This window comes from Pristis pectinata, chromosome 10, assembly GCF_009764475.1.
Source record: "Pristis pectinata isolate sPriPec2 chromosome 10, sPriPec2.1.pri, whole genome shotgun sequence".
NCBI classification, from domain to species: Eukaryota; Metazoa; Chordata; class Chondrichthyes; order Rhinopristiformes; family Pristidae; genus Pristis; species Pristis pectinata.
The window spans coordinates 1,577,917-1,597,333 of NC_067414.1; the positions used below are offsets into that span (position 1 = coordinate 1,577,917).

At 48.3% G+C, this 19,417-nt stretch overlaps 1 protein-coding gene across 1 annotated transcript in view; it reads left to right on the plus strand.

Moving 5' to 3' along the window:
* Window positions 1–19,417, plus strand: part of myom2b (myomesin 2b) — a 118,266-nt gene that overhangs the window by 60,727 nt on the left and 38,122 nt on the right. Inside the window, exons 15-21 of the mRNA XM_052024836.1 lie at window positions 6,288–6,462; window positions 7,610–7,731; window positions 10,222–10,409; window positions 11,879–12,005; window positions 16,225–16,403; window positions 18,323–18,437; window positions 18,873–19,029. Of these exons, the coding sequence (XP_051880796.1) occupies window positions 6,288–6,462; window positions 7,610–7,731; window positions 10,222–10,409; window positions 11,879–12,005; window positions 16,225–16,403; window positions 18,323–18,437; window positions 18,873–19,029 (1,063 nt within the window). The remainder of the gene's footprint in view (window positions 1–6,287; window positions 6,463–7,609; window positions 7,732–10,221; window positions 10,410–11,878; window positions 12,006–16,224; window positions 16,404–18,322; window positions 18,438–18,872; window positions 19,030–19,417) is intronic.

The following is a 19,417-nucleotide window of genomic DNA, read 5'->3' on the forward strand; positions in this document are numbered from 1 at the left end:
GGCTTCTCCTGCTAAGCCAGTGTTGAATCCAATTGACTACTTCATCCTGAAGGCCAAGCGACTTAACCTTCTGGAGCAGCCTCCCGTGTGGGACTTTGTCAAAGGCTTTGCTAAAGTCCATGTAGGCAACATCCACTGCCTTTCCCTCATCGACCTTCTTGGTAACCTCCTCAAAAAGATTGGTTAGACGTGAACTGCCATGCACACAGCCATGTTGACTATCCCTAATCAGGCCCTGTCTATCCAAATACTTATATATCCTGTCCCTCAGAACACCTTCCAATAATTTACCCACGACTGACGTCAGGCTCACCGTCCTATAATTTCCCAGTTTATTCTTAGAGCCTTCCTTGAACAACAGAACAACATTAGCTACCCTCCAGTCCTCCGACACCTCACCCATGGCTAAGGATGTTTTAAATATCTCTGCCAGGGCCACTGCAATTTTTGCACCAGCCTCCCACAAGGTCCACAGGGACACCTTGTCAGGCCCTGGAGATTTATCCACCTTCATTCGCCTCAAAACAGCCAGCACCTCCTCTTCCGTAATCCAGATACGGTCCATGACCTTACTACTCTTTTACCTCAGTTCTGTAGTCTCGGTGTCTGTCTCTCTTTAAAAAAAATGCTCTTCTGTTTTTCCCGACCTCACGTTCTTCCTCCACCAGCCACATCCTTGCCCATTCACTCAGCCTGCCGCTATCCCCCTGAAGCCTCTTTGCATTCAGGACCGTGTCATCAGAAAACTTGGAGGAATCATTGACGTGGAGTGTGAGTAGCTCAGGCCCAGCGTCGTTCCCTGCCAATGGCTCTGCCTTCTGTCCATCAGTCACCGCCTGTATGTTATCCCCCAATCCCGTGCACTCGAGTTTTGTTTCACAACCTCTTGTGTGGCTGTTTACAAATTGGTTTGGTAAATTTGTCTATTCATGTCACATGTACCGAGATACAGAGAACAGCTTTTGTTTGTGTGTCATCCAGACAGATCACTCCATACATAAGTACATCGAGGTAGTAAAATGGAAAAACGGAATGCTAAATACAGTGTCACGGCTACAGAGGAAGTGCAGTGTAGGCAGACAATAAGGTGCAAGGTCATAACGAGGTAGATTTTGAGATCAAGAGTCCATCTTATCATGCTAGGGAACCATTCAAATAGTCTTATAACAGCAGAGTAGAAACTGTCCTTGAGCCTGGTGGTGCGTGTTCTCAGGCTTTTGTATCTTCTGCCCAATGGGAGGGGGAGGCACCACTCTGCCTCTGTTCCCTGTAACCAGTCATTCCCCAGAGTCCAACATCTGCCTGTTTCAGCCTTGAATATGCTCAGTACCTCCACCCCCACCCCCACCTCCACAGCACTCTGGCAGAGAGAGTTCCAAAGTCACAACACTCAGAGACCAAAACCTTCCTCATTTCCACCTCCAAAAGTAATCCCTTATTCTGAAGTTATGCCTCTGGTTCAAGATTCTACATCGTCTCGGTTTCTTCCTTGCAAAGCCCCTCAAAGCTTTGTAGGTTTGACTAAGATGACCACTCATTTATCTTTACTCCCGGGAGTATGGGCTCAGCCTTCCCTCAGTGGACGAGCCATACATCCAAGGATCAGCTGAGTTAATCTTCGGCCAGGCCAAGGACATCGCTCCTTCAGTATGGAGATGAAATCCAAGTGCAGGACTTCAGGCAAGTCTCACCAATTCCATGCACAGTTGCTGCACGACTTCCCCGACATTGCTCTTCCTCCCCCTTGCAACAGAAAACAATCTTCCGTTTCCTTTCCTGATCACCTGCCCTCGCTCCTCTGTCTGATGCAGAAGGTCACTCCAATCCCCCAGGCAGCATTTAGTTGTATCTGTAAGACATAGGAGCAGAATTAGGCCATTCAGCCCATCCAGTCTGCTCCACCATTCAATCATGGCTGTTTTCTTTTCCACAACCCCATTCTCCCACCTCCTCTCCATAATCCTTAACCCCCTTAACAATCAAGAACCTATCAACCTCTCCCTTAAATACACCCAGTGTCTTGGCCTCCACAGCCATCTGTGGCAATGAATTCCACAGATTCACCGCCCTCTGGCTGAAGAAATTCCTCCTCATCTCAGTTCTAAAGGGACATCCCTTTATTCTGAGGCTGTGCCCTCAGATCCTAGACTCTCCCACTGATGGAAACATCCTCTCTACATCCACTCTATCCAGACCTTTCTGTATTCGGGAGGTTTCAATTAGATCATCTTTCCCCCCCCACACCCCCCCCCCCCCGCCCATCCTTCTGAACTCCATCAAGAACTGGCCTCTGTTTAAACCATATTCTGCTCTATTTTCCCTCCTGAAGTAAATCACCTCCCGTTTCCTTACATCGTAATCCATCTGCCATGTTTTTGCCCATCTGCATAATCAACCGATATCCTTCGCAGGGGCACACCGTGACACACTTTTCTTTCTCACCCAAATTTAAATTGTCTGCAAGTTTGGCGATAGTACATTTGGTCCCTTCAAATCGATTGTAGGTGGTTTAGGTCCCAGCACTGACCCCTGCAGCACCCCACTACTTGCATCTGGCCCGCGTATCCAAACTCTGTTCCCTTTTCATCAGTCTGTTCTCTTCCCAAAGCCATGAGCTCTCCCCCATACACTCACCTCATCAACTGCCCTCCGGAACTCCAAATGTATGACATCTGCCAACCCCCTGTGACCCACACTATGCACTACATCCTCAAAGTACTCGAATTAAGTTTATCAGATGTTTCCGTTCTTGAAACCAGTTTAACAGGCATTTGCTAAAGCAGTGATACTCATTACTTGGTCATGTATGGTCCACTTCTATTGACAAATGCCTTAATGTGAGCAGGTTTAATTATAATATGAGCAGGTTTATATATATGTTTATGTTCAATTATCTTAATATATGTTGTATACTCTGAGCCTTTTTTCATCTGTCGACAGCTGTGTTGGTTAAACCGTACTCTCCCATTCCTGCCGTGTGGGAAATTCATTCTTGGTCATTGGAATTGGTCAGCATGAGCCACTTACCCTGTTCAATCACAAGTGCTGATTGATGATGCAACACTGTTCTCCTGCCTTCAGCCAATCCCATTCACATGGTGTCAGGGTAATTGGTTTATTATTGTCACATGTACCGAGATATAGTAAAAAAAACTTTGTTTTGCATGCGATTCGTACAGATCATTTCAAAACATAAGTACACTGAGGTAGTACAAAGGGAAAAGCAATAACAGAATGCAGAATAAAGTGTTACAGTTACAGAGAGAGTGCACTGCTGGCAGACAATAAGGTGCAAGGGCCATGATGAGGTAGATTGAGAGCTCAAGAGTTCATCTTTATTGTACAAGAGGTCTGTTCAAGAGTCTGATAAGAATTGAATAGAAGTTGTCCTTGACCCTGGTGGTATGTGTTCTCATACTTTTGTATCTTCTGCCTGACAAGAGAGGGGAGAAGAGAGAATGACTGGGGTGGGAGGGGTCCTTGATTATGTCGGCTGCTTTCTCGAGGCAGCAGGAAGTGTAGACAGAGTCCATGGAGGGGAGGCTGGTGTCCGTGATGTGCTGAGCTGTGTCCACAACTCTCTGCAGTTTCTTGTGGTCCTGGGCAGAACAGTTGCCGTACCAAGCCGTGATACATCTGGTTAGGATGCTTTCTATAGTGCTCTGTAAAAGTTGGTGTCAACGGGGCTATGCAGAATTTCCTTAAGCCTTCTAAGGAAGTAGAGATGCTGGTGAGCTTTCTTGGCTATGGCCTCTACGTGGTTGGACCAGGACACGCTATTGGTGATGTTTATCCTGAGGAACTTGAAGCTCTCAACCCCCTGCACCTCAGCACCATCGATACAAACAGGGGTGGGTACTCTGCCCCACCTCCTGAAGTCAGTGACCAGCTTGTTTGTTATTTATTCGACTATCTCCTCCACCTATTTAGATTTCAGTTTCAATTGTATTCCATGAGAATTCTTTCCATAATTGTCATTCTTTAACTCATTTTCTTTCACGGTCCAATTTCTAATTTATGTTTCTGGTAAGTCAGTAAGAAAGACTTGCTTGCATCATGAGTCCTTCAGTCCAGGCACAACCTTCAGTTGGCCAACAGCCTGCTGGTTCTTGTTCCTTCCACGCCGTGCGTGTGAAGACGCCAAAACTGAAAAACTTCCAACAAGTAGAAGCTACAGGAAGGAAACAGTGCAATGGTGCAGATGTTGCCTCATCAGAGCACGACTCGGACATCTGGAAGTAGCAGAGACACCAGTGCTCAGTCTCTCGTACATAGTTCGTCCAACAGCAATATGTGTGCCAGGTTCTCTGGAGGAAGAGAATGGATTTCCATGTTTATTATCATAGGTGTTTAATCAAGGAAAATCAATTGAAACTGCTTTGTGATCAAACCTTCAACACCATGGTACCCAATAAATTCCTGCACCTTGGTCTTGGGGTCCCCATCTGTAATTGTTTTCTAGACTTCCTGGTCTGCAGACTTCCTGGCCTGCAGACCTCAGTCAGTTAGAATTGGTCAAAACAGTTCATCCACCCTGACCCCAACCACTGGTGCTCCCCAGGGCTGTGTGCTCAGTTCCCTGCATTCTGTTATTGCTGTATACCCATGGCTGTGTGGCCAGATACAACATCAGCTCTATCTGTAAGTTCGCCAGTGACACCACTGTTACTGGCCACATCAAAAACAATGATGAGATGGAGTACAGGAATGAGATGACTTACCTTGTGTCATGATGTCAGAACAACAACCTGCCCTTAACATCAGCAAGATGAAACAGTTAATTGTTGACCTAAGGAAGCGGGGACTGAACACAACCCTGTCCTCAATCAATGGAGCTGCTGTAGAGATGGTCGACAGCTTCAAGTTCCTTGACATCCGTATCACCAGCAACCTCTCCTGTCCCTCCACACTGATGCGGTGATCAAGAAAGTGCATCAGTGCATGGACTTAGGTATCTGAGAAGATTCGGCTTATCCACGAGGATTCTCTGGCACTTCTAAGATGTGATACAGAAAGTATCCTGACGGGTTGTATCCCAGCCTGGTACGGCAACTGCTCTGCTCTGGACCGACGGAGCCTGCAGAGAGCGGTAAACACTGCCCGTCCATCACAGGCTCCTCACTTCCTTCCAGCCAGTCCGTCTTCACCGTGCGTTGCTTCAGGAAGGCTGACAGGGTCGTCAGGGACACCTGTCACCCCGGCCGTTCCCTTTTCTCTCTTCTACCTTCTGGGAGAAGATCCAGGATCTTGAAAGCCCCGACGTCCAGACTCAGGAACAGCTTCTTCCCCACTGCTGTCGGACTCCTGAACCAGTCACCTCCCTCACATCCCCTTCCCGGCGGTGCTGCCACGTTCCCGGACTCTGAACTCTCCCTCTCTCCGTTATTCCGTTATTGTCACTTCAGCATTTGTGTCTGCACTGCCTCAGACCGCACGACAGTCTCTGCACCGTCCTGTTGTTCTGTGCTCGTCGCTGTATTTATTGCTGTATTTGTTATCACCACGTACACTGTTCACTCTGTGAGCTTCACACCAGCAAGGAACTTCATTGCACCCTGGTGTTTGTGGCAATAAACTGATCTGAATCTGATCTGTATGATGACACTTGGGGACCACTGGTTGAAGAGGCCAGTCTTTATAGGTGGATTTCAACAGTTACATCTTTGGTTCTGGGCAGCAGAACACCCCAGGCCCAATCTGTATCCAGAGCAACACACAAAGGACAGCACAGCCTGGTACGGTTCTGTTCTCCCACACTTGGACCTTGCTACCAATTGTAGCATCCAAACTCCCGGTCTAGCTTTGTTGGACAGACCTCTTATATGATAAAGATGACCTCACAATCTACCTCGTCATGGCCCTTGCACGTTATTGTCTGCCTGCACTGCATTTTCTCTGTGACTGTAACACTTCATTCTGCATTCTGTTATTGCTTTTCCCTTGTACTACCTCAATGTACTTATATTTTGAAATGATCTCTCTGGATGGCATGCAAGACAAAATTTTTCACCGTATCTTTGCACTTGTGACAATAATAAACCAGCTACCAAGTAGCTAATAATGCTCAAGCTCTATACAGTCCAGAGACTGAATCCAATATTGTGGTGAAATTTTGGGGGGGTCCTGTCAAAGAATGATTATTGCATTTTCCAGTTACCTGACTGCTGATGTGTAATGTCTCCCTTTTATAAAATTACACCTTTTCCTCCTTTTCCATCCTTGAACTCTGAATGTGGTGTTGCATTTCGACTTTTCTGTAATGTTGTGCTTATTCTTCCCTTTTCCAGTGACTCCATCCCCACCAGGTGCTGTCCGATGTGCGAGGAACACCCGGCATTCGGTGGTTGTGCAATGGGTACCTCCAAAGAGCGCCACTGAACTGATTGGTTACTATGTCGACTCCTGCCTGTTGGGAACCAGTGACTGGCAGCCGTGCAACCATAAACCCGTGAAATACACAAGGTCATTTTTACAAATCCTTGCCCTCGGTTTGTATGAAGTAAAACTAGCTGCATTTCACTCAGTGAACAACCTTTTCTGTGCTGTGGGATATAAGAGCTCCTTTAAAAATGATCCCTGGCTGAATGGCTCAGCGAGTTGGATCTGTGCCGATTTGCCCTTCCAGAACCTCCAAGGGCAGAGCTGGGATTGGGGGCCCTCTCCACTCCCCGTTCCATGGGTGGGAGAAGCACCTGTTACGACAACAGCAGGTAAGCTGGGATGGACCTCCCATGGACCACACCTGCAGGAGACCCATATTGGAGAAGGGACCAGTCCATGAAGAGAGGGCACTGCCTTCTGTCCGTAAATTCTGGCCGGTTACTCCATGTGGAACTTCCCTGTGATTCCACGGGGTCTGGCAAATTGGCATCGGCAGGACGGAACTGAACGGGCTGTGGGGTGTGGTGGCCTCCATCTGCCGAAGGGCACTTCACTTCTCCAAGCTAACGCCATGTTAAATGCAGGCCAACACAACTCACAATACAAAATCAAATAAGAGAGGAGGGCTGTGGTCCGGGTGCAGGTAGTTGGGACTAGGTAGAAAACCAGGCCAGCTGGACTAGATGGGCCGAAGGGCCTGTTTCTGTGCTATAGTACTGTACGACTCCATGAGTTTTAACACACTGCAACCATCTCTCCTATCAGATCCCACCATCTGCAGCCCTCTGTCACCTCCACCTCTCACCTCCCAGCCTCTGTCACCATCCCCACTCCCCCCTCCCCAATCTGCCCATCACCCCTCCTCACCTGGATCCACCCATCACCTGCCAGCCCTTCCCCTCACCTGTCTATACCAACCATCTCCCCTCTGTCTTTCAGTCCAGATGAAGGGTCTCGACCCAAAACGTCGACTGTCCATCTCCCTCCACAGATGCTGCCTGACCCACTGGGTTCCTCCAGTATTTTGGGTGTTGCTCCAGATTCTGGCATCTGCCGTCTCTCCTGTGTCTGCAACTATTTTTTTCAGTTTAGGTTTAATCCAGGCAGGAACAGAATCCAGTAACTCTGAAGTTCTATTCCTGCTCACAGACGTGTGAATGTTTTCACTTCACTGAAAAACTACTTCACCTACTACACCTGATGAACCTTTCTCTGTTTTCTCCGTTAGATTTGTAGTTCACGGCCTAATAAACGGGCAAAAGTACGTCTTCCGTGTAAAAGCTGTAAATGCTGTGGGAATCAGTGAAGTCTCTCAGGAATCGGATCCCATCGTTGTACAAGCAGCTCTGAGTAAGTGTCCGGTCATGACTCTTGTACATCTGTATGTTACTGCAGCAGGAAGAGAAAGCAAACGATGCTTGGAATTTAACCGCTTGCTGGTGAGACAAAGGACGGGGATGCAACACTATTTTGTGGAAAGGAATAAACTAATTACTTGGATAGGAAGGAGTGCAGGGGAATAGGGAACATTTGGTGTGTCGAGTTTGCATTGCTCTTCAGTTTGGGCTGCTCCCTTATGCTTCACTCTCCTGTTACTCTGTGGTTTCCTGATGGGTTTTCTGAATGTTAGAAAATTTTGTTACATCGAATGTTAGGACATCTTGAAACTGAAGAGTTAGAGATTATCAGTATTAAAATATTTAAAGTTTCATCTTCAAGGTGAAACCGTCTTCAAGGTGAAGAATAAGAGACCCAGAGAGCAGAGGACATGACTCAAAGGGCAACATCGCGCGGGGAAGGATACCAGGGGTTGTCAGGAGAATTCACAGCCTGATTTTGTTCTGATTTGCTTGTTGTCCTTGAATATTTTTGTAAAATTAATCCAGCACTGGTGTGAGTCAAATTAGAGGTTGTACTTACAAGGTGTCACCTTTCCGATGGGGCCCTAGATATAAATCAGAGAAACTGTCTTGTCAGATTCTCTGGCTGATATCTGACATTTGGTTAATGTATAAATGGTGATACAGAACTTACCATGGAAGATAATTGTTGGAAGCTTAAGAATTTTTTTGTCATTCTTCTGTGAACCAAACTTTATGGGGCATCACGGAACTCTGTTAACGCTGGATCAACAACAGCTCAACCAGTAATGGGGCAGCAGTGGGTCAGAGCTGGCGTGGAGAAGGACAGTTTGTGTTCAGCCATCTTAGCTCAGGACAGTGGGGTTGTGGGTTCAGGAGGTGCTGTTGAAGGAGTGTTGCACCTAACCGCTGATTCACGAGGAGGCCACGTGTAAGCTGCAGACACAGGAGAATGAAGCTGCTGGAATCTGGAGCAACAAACGTCATGCTGGAGGGACTCAGCGGGTCGGGCAGCATCTGTGGAGGGCGATGGACAGTCGAGACCCTTCATCTGGACTTAAAGACAGTGGGGAGCTTCTTACATCATTCCCACTCCCCCCTCCCCCACCTACCTATCTTCCCCCCTCACCTGGACTCACCTATCACCCATCAGCTCTCTCACTCCACCCACTACCCCCACCCATTTATACCGGCTACCTCCCCTCTTTCTTTCCAGTCCTGATGAAGGGTCTCGACCCGAAACGTCAACTGTCCATCTCCGTCCACAGATGCTGCCTGACCCACTGAGTTCCTCCAGCAAGTTGTGTGTTGCTCCAGATTCCAGCATCTGCAGTCTCTGGTGTCTGTGTTGGAATCTTGTTAGTTGTATGGATGCTGGCTCCGTGTAGTGGGTTTCCTCCGGGTGCTCCGGTGTCCTCCCACATTCCAAAGACATACGGGTTAGGAAGTTGTGGGCGTGCTATGTTGGCACCGGAAGTGTGATGACACTTGCGGGCTGCCCCCAGAGTGCTCTCAGTAACGCAGAAAGACGCATTTCACTGTGTTTCAATGTACATGTGACTAATAAATAAATGTCTCATCTTAATATCTTATCTTTTTTTTATGTGACCATTTTAGGAGGAGGTATTCCTCACGGTAGGTACTGAAGCACGTGTGAAGCAATTGGTCACATTTGGTTTTGGCTATCAGTAGTTTGAAGCACCACATTTGTTTAATAGATCAGATTATTAACATTCCCACTGTGACACCAGTCATGAGCACAGTTTAATACCCACTTCTGACTGAACTTAAAGCATCAGTGTAATCTAATTACAGGACAATTAGTTTTAAATCCTTACAGACCACCTGTCCTGGTTTAGGTTGGGTCTTGCACTTGTTCGGGAATGGTTATTAATTGGAACCTGCTGTGTCATCGGCTGGAAACGATACGAGGAAGATTTCTGAGGATGTTGCCGGGACTGGAGGGCTGGAGTTATAAGGGGAGACTGGACAGGTTGGGACTGTGTTCCCTGGAGCGAAGGAGGCTGAAGTAGACCTTATATGAGGGGCATAGTTAAGGTGGATGGTCCCAGTCGTTTCCCCAGGGTGAGGGAGTCTAAAACTAGACAGCACAGGGTTAAGGTGAGAGGGAAAAGATTTAAAGGGGACCTGAGGGGTAAGTTTTTCACCCAGAGGGTGGTGGGTGTGTGGAACGAGCTGCCAGGGGAAGTGGGTGAGGTGGGGACAATTACAACTTTTAAAAGACACTTGGACAGGTCCATGGATGGGGAAGGTTTAGGGGGAGATGGGACTGGCTCAGGACAGCACCTTGTCGGCCTGGATGAGTTGGGCTGAAGGGCCTGTTTCCGTGTTGTGACTGTAACACTTCTGCCCTGCTGTATCTGACAACAAACTAATCTGAATGTCACTGGCACCTATCAGGTGGCTGCTGCAGTTTCAAGAGACATGACTTCAATGTCTGCACCTTTATCACCCTCAGCTGTCCCATCGTCACCCTATGGGATAACCCTCCTTGACTGTGCCAGCAATTCCATGACTCTGGGCTGGAAGGTCCCCAGGTTTACCGGGGGATCAGACATCACCGGCTACTACATGGATCATCGTGAAGTTTCCGACCTGCACTGGCACGAGAGCAACATTAAAGCCATCTCTGGCACCGTGTATAAGGTTAGCATCAAATTCAGTGAGTATGTGGGTGAATGATGTTCCTTCAGTGGGGTTTTTATCGCTTCTTTTATCGCTTCTGCCGAGCAGCCGTCGGGAAGACCGCCAAACACCTGGTGAATGGTGCAGAACGGGACCTCGACGTGGGCGGACTTGGGTTGTGGGTGTGGTGTTTATGTTATGTTTTGAATATTGCAGATTCAAATTTGATGGAACTGTATTTGTCAGTAATGTTGTGACGGGGACTTGGATAAAATGCAGGGAGGAAATTAATGGATAACCTTTTGCAGCTGTGATGGGGAATGTCAGCTTTTCTTAAACCAGAAATTATTGGAAATTCTCCACAGGGCAAGCAGCGTCTTTGGATAAAGAAGTGAAGTTAACATTTCAGGTCTGAAGGAAATACCCCACCAACCCCTGAACAAATGTGGGGGACTGGCAGGGACTTAAAACCAGTGCCTTCACCCACCCAGCCCAGGACCGATGGGGAATGACAGTCAGGGACTGGGTGTGAACACCCACCCCACCCCACCCTGCCCTGTCCTGCCTGGTGGGGGGCAGGGGGGGAAGCCTAGGACATCCTGAACCAGAATGCTGCTGAGACCCACTTCCTTCCTGGGCCTTTGTACCCAGGAATGATCATCTGCAGGGTGAACTCGTGCTCCAAGGTCCTTCCTGAGTTCCAGTTCATCCACGATTCCTGTTGTTAAGATAAGGTTTCCTTATTAGTCACATGTACATCAAAACACACTTTTGCATAGAGTGTCCTGGGGGCAGCCCGCAAGTGTCGCCGCACTTCCGGCGCCAACATAGCATGGCCACAACTTCCTAACCCGTACGTCTTTGGAATGTGGGAGGGAACCAGAGCACCCGGAGGAAACCCACGCAGACACAGGGAGAACGTACAAACTCCTTACAGATAGCGGCCGGAATTGAACCCAGGTCGCTGGCGCTGTAATAGCATTACGCTGACCGCTACACTACCGTGCCTGCCCGTGCACCATGCAAGACTTCCCACTTGTCCATTGCATCCACTCACACCAAGCAGCCCAGGTGGAAACTCCTCGAGTGCCTTTTGTAAAATCTGTGTCAGCGAGAGTCCCTTGTAACTGAGCTGTGACTACACTTCTTAATGTTGTCCCTGCAGTTCCAGGTCCCTCACGCATCCTGGGAATAGGGACACGACTAATCCATAATGGGGCTCACTTTGTGCAAAGTTCTTCCCAACTGTCCATCCTAACTTCTGCTGCACTTGCCATTGGTCCAGAGGGTTAGGGTTAGGCTTCATGCATCTCGAGCTGAAGTTATAATGGGCAATGGGAAACCCCCCAGTAAAACCAATGTTGGATAATTTGTTGTTGGTGTAAGGCAGACTCCTGTATAGGGTTACGATTATGTTGCTCGATGTTTTCTGCCACGCTCTGTGGGAGGAACAGTTTTGATCCATGGTTTCTTTTGCTGTTCTTTGGAAGGTTGAAGATCTGAATGAAGGCTCCTTCTATGAGTTTAAAGTGAGCGCCATGAACCTCGGTGGTTTGGGCCTCCCTTCAGAATCCAGTCGGCCTTTCAAGTGTGAAGCCTGGACCATGGCTGAGCCAGGTAACCGACTGGAGACGATGTGTCAGGACGCAAGGCGCTCGTACACATGGGCTCGTCACTTCAGCCGGGCATACCTCTGAATGAATCATGTGATTGGCAAAAGTTTGTTGGCAGCTTTAAAGACAGATGCCTCAACATTTGTGGGGCAGGCTTGGGGGGAAACCAGATCAGAGCTTTGGGTGTTCCTTCTCTGAGTGAGGAGGAACAAAGGGCGGACCCTTGACAAGACACACTTGAGGAAGGTTCTCTTCGATCCTTGGAATTCCTGTCTTTTCTAACATTAAGGGTCTAAGTGGAAATGACATTGGACGTGACCAGGTTTCTGAGGCATTCTGAATAGTCACCACCATTTTCTGAACTAGGGTAGTTGATCCCAGAAGAGATTGATCTTTTGTTTGCCTGGAAGTTAAGTGAAGTGAATTAAAAGTTTCCTTGGGCCTTGTGTGTGACCACAGATGGAGCACTGGTGGCTTCCTAACCTTGCAAAGAATGGGTGGGGATCATCGCTGACCATGTATTGATCCTGGCAGCACTGATAGTTCCGTGCTAACAAACTTGGGACAGGATCCAGCTCAGGGCCAGCACAGCAGATCCCTCTCTGTTGTGCTGGCCCTCTGTAAATGTGACAACCAACTGTTCTATCATTGAACAATGGGTGGTCTATAAAAGCCCATCATAAATAACATGACAGGTATAGACTTACCTGTCAGCAAGCCTACAGATGCTGCTCGACCTATTGAGTTCCTCCAGCATTTTGTTTGTTATTTATCCAGGAGTATTTGGGCTTGAGAGAGTGAGAGATAAATCTCCTCGCGTCAGACATTGCCCAGTCCACAGCTACGACAGAGTGCTGCAAGACCACCTGTGGATGTACTTTTGACTGGCCGATGAATTTTTCAGCCACTGAATAATTGACTATTTTTTTAAGTTTCCTTCCACTTTTAAAGCAGTGGAGATAAAGATTCCAAAGTCTTGGATTCATGGCTGTAAAGACCAGGGTAATAATAAGGGAATCAGGGTGGAAATAATTAAAATTACCATTAAATGGCGAATTAAGGTTTAATAAATTGTGGACAATTTTTAGAAAGTGTATGTTGAAACATCAGGAAATGTTTCTGCCAGTTGAACAAGTTACCAGCTGAGTGAAGCTACAAGTCAGAAGCTGTTTCTCACGTTCAAACTCACTTCACAACTGGCTACACGGGCAGAGAAGGGGAACAGGTGAAAGGGCACTGGATATGTACGTCACAGGTTATAATGTCAAAGGAAGAAGTGAGCATAGGACTTAAGGCAAAGGATCCAGTTGGAAAATGGGGCAAAGGTGGATATGCTGTAAGTGTATGGTTGTATGATAGCTCGACTGGTGAGGGAGAATGTCACAGCAGAGAGGACACACTGCGGGGCTCATCCCCAGGCGCAGTTTGTGTGGAGCTCAGAAATAAGAAAGGTGCAATTACGCTGATGGGATTGTACTACAGGTCCCCCATAGCCACCGAGAGGTGGAGGAACAGATATGTAGACAGATTATGGAAAGGTGCAGCAACAACAGGGTTGTCACAGTGGGGACTTCAACTTCCCCAGGATTGATTGGAGCTTCCTTCATACAAGAGGCTCAGATGGGCCGGGATTTCTTCAGTGCATCCAAGAGGGGTTCTTGAAACAGTCTGTGGAGAGTCCAACTAGAGGTGGACCTGGTTTTGGGAAATGAGCCAGGCCAGGGGACAGACCTGATAATGGGTGAACATTTTGGGGATAGTGACCACAACTCATTGTGTTTAAGATAGTTATGAGTAAGGATAAACTCGGATCTTGCAGGAAGGCACTAAACTGGGGGAGAGCAAATTCCGACAGGATAAGGCAGGAGCTAAGGGGTGGCAATTGGGAGCAGCTGCTGTCGGACAAGTCCACGCCTGACATGTGGGAGTTGTTTAAAGACCAGCTGATGAGAGTTCAGGATCGACATGTTCCGGTAAGGAGTAAGGACAATGATGGGAAGGTAAGGGAGCCTTGGATGACCCGAGGGGTCCGAAATTTAGTCAGGGAGAAGAAGGAAACATATGTAAGGTTTAGGAAGCTAAAGTCGGACTGGGCCCTTGTGGAATATAAAGACAGCAGGGAAGTGCTCAAGTTGGCGATTAGGAAGGACAAAAGGGGTCACAAAGAGTCCTTGCCGAGCAGGATCAAGGAGAATCCTGAGACATTTTATACTTACATTAAGAAAAAGAGGATAACTAAGGAGAGGGTAGGTCCACTCGGGGATAAAGGAGGGAATTTGTGTTTGGAGTCACAGCAAGTGGCTGAGGTACTAAATACCAACTTTGCCTCAGTATTTACTGAGGAGAAGGATTTGGAGAATAGTGAAGGTAGAGTGGGGCATATTGATGTGCTGGGACATTTTGAGATTGAGGAGGAGGTAGTGCTGGGTCTCTGAAAAGCATTAAGGTGGATAAGTCCCCAGGGCCTGATGGCAGATATCTCAGAATATTGAAAGAAGCAAGTGAGGAGATTGCTGGGGCTTTGACAAGGATCTTTGTGTCCTCACTAGCAACAGGCAAGGTCCCAGAGGACTGGAGAGTAGCAAACGCTGTGCCTTTGTTCAAGAAGGGAAATAGGGATAATCCGGGTAATTATAGGCCATTGAGCCTCACGTCAGTGATAAGGAAGCTGTTGGAGAGGATTCTGAGGGATAGGATATATGTACATTTGGAAAGGCACGGCCTGTTTAGGGACAGTCAGCAGGGCTTTGTGTGGGGCAGGTCATGCCTTACAAACTTGATTGAGTTTTTTGAGGAGGTGACAAAGGAGCTTGATGAGGGTAAGGATCGGTGCTGGGACCCCTGTTGTGTGTGATGTATATCAAAGACCTGGATGAAAATGTAAGTGGGTGCATTAGCAGGTTTGCAGACGAAACCAAGATTGGTGGAGATGTGGACAGTGTAGAGGACTATCAAGGAGTACAGTGAGCTATAGATCAGTTGCAGATCTGGGCAGAGAAGTGGCAGATAGAGTTTAATCTGGGAAAGTGTGAGGTGCTGCACTTTGGGAGGTCAAATGAAAGAAGAAAGTACACAGTTAATGGTGGACACCTTAATAGCAAGAGGGATCTTGAGGTCCAGGTCCATAGTTCACTGAAAATGCTGATATATTAAACTTTAGTCAGACCGCACTTGGAGTGTCGTGTGCAGTTCTGGTCGCCTCATTACAGGAAGGGCGTGGAGACTGTGGAGATGGTGCAGAAGAGGTTCACCAGGATGCTGCCTGGATTAGAGGGCACGAGCTATATGGAGAGGTTGGACAGACTTGGGTTGTTCACCCCAGAGTGTCGGAGGCTGAGGGGAGACCTGATAGGGTTTTTAAATTATGAGAGGCATAGATAGGGTGGCCAGTCAGAATCTGTTCCCCAGGGTAGAAATATCAAGTACCAGAGGACATGATTTTTAAGGTTAGAGAGGGGAAGTTTAAGGCGACATGAGGGGCAAGTTTTTTATGCAGAGAGTGGTCGGTGCCTGGAATGGGTTACCAGGGGTAGTAGTAAAAGTGACAGTGTGGTGGAGTTTCAGGAGCTTTTAGATAGACACATGAATATGGAGGGATGTGGATGATCCGCAGGAGGGAGGACATTTCGTATAAATTGGCATCAAGATCAGCACAACATCATGGGCCGAATGGTCTGTCCAGTGCTGGACTCTTCTATGTTCTGTTTCTATGTTTAAAACAAAAGGCCATCAGGTACAAGGTTGGGAAAAGGGAGAAGGGAAGGAACGTGGCAATGGATAAGAATCGGCTTTCAATTTTATTTAAATTTATACTTTAACGCTCAAGATTCATAACTCTTCTGATCTCTGGAAAAGCATGTATGGCAAGCAAGGCCATCTGAGACTTTCTCAGGACCATGACTGTTAATGGTACAATATTGCAGAAGCTCTTTGAGGTGCTTGGGACACCCTTGTGTCACAGTAAGCTCTTCGACTTCCCTAACAGGTGAACGTTCCTCCTCATCTGATCTTTCCTCCTGTCATCACTCTATCTAGAAACCCATCATCCACAGACATAGGGTGAAAAGAATTTGCTCTTTAGAGACTGATATATATCTTTGTAACAAGAAGTGTGGATGTCACCACTGACTCCTGCCCTGTACTTGTTCTGACGTTGCTTCATTTGGTGAAGTAGTCACTCCACTAGGGATACTGAGATGTTCCTCATCCTCACTGTCTCTCAGGCCCAACCTACGACTTGACGTTCTGTGAAGTAAGAAGCCATTCTCTAGTGATCCTGTGGAAGCCGCCAATCTACTCTGGCACCAGTACTGTCACTGGCTACCTGGTGGACATCTGTGAGCTGGGCTCAGAAGAGTGGAATACGGTGAACGAGCAACCTGTAACCACTCGGTACCTGAAGGTCAGTGATGAACCGTTGGTGGTGAGTGTATAAAACGCTGATGATGTAGTGTTTGTATTTCGAATCCAATCCAGTGATCCCTGAGTGGTTGTCACATGACCATAGATCGGTTTTGACCAGGATGGTTTGGCATCTTTGCAACAAGATCCCACAGTGACATCAGACAATATCCCAGGAAAACTCGGCTCCAGGAACTGGAAAGGAAAAAGTTGACAGGATGTGTCAGCAACAAGAAACTGCGTCCTCATCGAAATGACAACAGTTTTCCCAGGAAGCTTAATTTGCTGACGTCTCTCCCTCCTCCCTCCCTCCCCCTCCTCCCTCCACCCTCCCCCTTCCCTCCCTCCTCCTTCCTCCCTCCCCCTCAGCCACCCCACCCCCTTACTCCCCCCCGCCCCAATCCCTCCCCCCACCCCTCACCCCTCCCCGTCTCCCTCCCCCCCTCCCTCCACCCCCCCCGTCTCCCCCTCTCCCCCTCCCTCACTCATCGAGCACCTTCGCTCCATCCACTGCAACAGCCAGGACCTCCCGGTGGCCGCCCACTTCAATTCCACGTCCCACTCCCACACTGACGTGTCTGTCCACGGCCTCCTCTGTTGCCACATCGAGGCCAGGCACAGGTTGGAGACACAACACCTCATATTCCGCCTTGAGAGTCTCCAACCTGACGGCCTCAACATCGATTTCTCCAACTTCCGGTAACCCCTCCCCTTCCCCCCACCTGCCCTCCTCCCCCCCCCCCCACTCCTTTGTCTTCCCTTATTCCTGTGGCTCCCTTCCCCCGCCCTGATGACCTGCCCATCTCCTCTCCTCCCCTCCATCCTTTCCATGGTCCACTGCCCTCTCCTACCGGATTCCTCCTCCTTCAGCCCTTTGCCTCTTCTACCTATCAGCTTATTACATCTTCCCCCCTTCCCCACCCACCTACCTGTCACCTGAACACACCTATCCCCTGCCTGCGTGTGCTCCTTCCCTTCCCCCCCACCTTCTTATTTTGGCTTCTGCCCTCTTCCTTTCCAGTCCTGATGAAGGGTCTCGACCCGGAACGTCGACCGTTTATTTCCCTCCACAGATGCTGCCCGACCCGCTGAGCTCCTCCAGCATTTGTTGTGTATTCTCCCCCCTCCCCTCCCCAGTTAGTTGCCACTTGTCTTCCGTTTACATTGTCCAACCAGGGAGTCAGGATCCTGATGTTGACCAGCAGTCCTCTCTTCGCAATAGGGTACAGTCCTAATCTGGGCAAATGGGCTCAGTGTCAAAGGGGTCAAAGGACAACATAGATGTGGTGGGCCAATTCTGTGTCTCCATATCCACAAACTCACTTCAGTTGGAGCATGTGTCCTAGACCCCACCAACTGAGATCAGCTCATTGAACACAGACCAGGTCACTGTGGGATCATCCTCCTTAAGTACTATCTCGATGTACTTATGTTTTGAAATGATCTGTGTGGATGGCATGCAAAAAAGGTTTTTCATTGCATCTCAGTACGTGTGACAATAGTAAACCAATGACCAATTCCCAGTGCAACATCTGGGAAAGCATGGCCCGATGAGGGACACTCAGCACTGCTGTATGCAGGGGAACTGATCGATGAGGTGGGTCAGTCCCATCAGACACTGACACAGCAACTTCACTCCCACCCAGTGGTGTCCTGTTCCTCATCACTTCATTTCCAGTTTCCATCAGGGGCACAGACTCACTTGGTAAAAGGCAGGATTAGGGTGACCATTCAATGAAATATAGCAAGTGTAGGTAGGGTGATACAATATGGGTTACTGACGTGGTGCAGACAGATCTCAGGAACAAACCCTGATGTAACCGGGGGACCACTTGTATTACCAGTTACATAAAATAATTAAGTAATAAAGGTTTTCTTTACTCTGTGTAATTAACAGGCTTCATCTTACTGTCCTCGCAGGTTACGAAGTTGGAGGAAGGGAGGAGATACATTTTCAGAGTGCGGGCAGTGAACTCAGCTGGAGCAGGGATGCCTTCAGAGCCTTCGGAGCCCATATTGGTTCACGCCAGACCAGGTACACTCACGGACCATCATGTGTTACTGGCAGGGTCCTCCCTGAGTTTCAAGGGAGCGCAAGAACCGGGGCCCCAGCCTGTTCAAAAAGAAGCACAGGAAATGGGGCCCCAGAGCTTAAAGTGAGTGTGGGAAATGGGGTCCCGGTGTGTTTAGAGGGAGTGTGGGAAATGGGGTCCCGGTGTGTTTAGAGGGAACACAGGTAAAGCACTTGGTGAACCAGATGTTGAAACATCTGGATTTCTAAACAATCAGAGAACAGATTATCGGAGTCTTGCTGTGGTTTGTGTAGCTGAAGTGTCCCAGTTGTGGGGGAAACACTAGTTAAATGTTAAACGTAATTTATTTGAAGTCCCAAAATGATGTCAGGAGCATCAGACACTCAGCAGTACTTGTCCCTACACTCACACATCTTCCTCCTGACTTACTTTCCAAGGAACCAAAGAGATTTCCTCAGGCGTGGATGCAGAAGGCAACATCTACCTGAGCTTTGAGTGCTCCGATATGACGGATGCCTCCCAGTTTACCTGGGGCAAGGCCTATGAGGAAATCACTGACTTCTCACGGGTCTGTGTTGAGACCGAGAGTGAAAGGTAAGTGGTTTTGTTTTCTACCGTTCCGGGCTACCTTAGGTTCTGCTGTTGCGAGCACTTGCAGTTTGATGCAGAACTGAGGCTCCACTTTATTGGGCCTGGGTTGTCCAATTGCTTACTGGGCACGTGCAATGGGCAGTCAAACAACAACGAGTTTCATTTGTACAGCACCTTTCAGGACATCCCAAAGTGCCTTGTGGGCAGGGTGGTACCTCTGATGTTGATGGCAGTGCACTCAATCCATACCATCACCAGGGGTGTACCACCTCAGTCCCAGGGCAGGTCCCAGGAGACAATGCTATGGAAGAGGGTGGGGATCTGTCTTGGCCCCGGACCCCTCCCCAAATCCCACCCACTGAATGGAAGTTGCAGAGTAAAACAGCAGGAA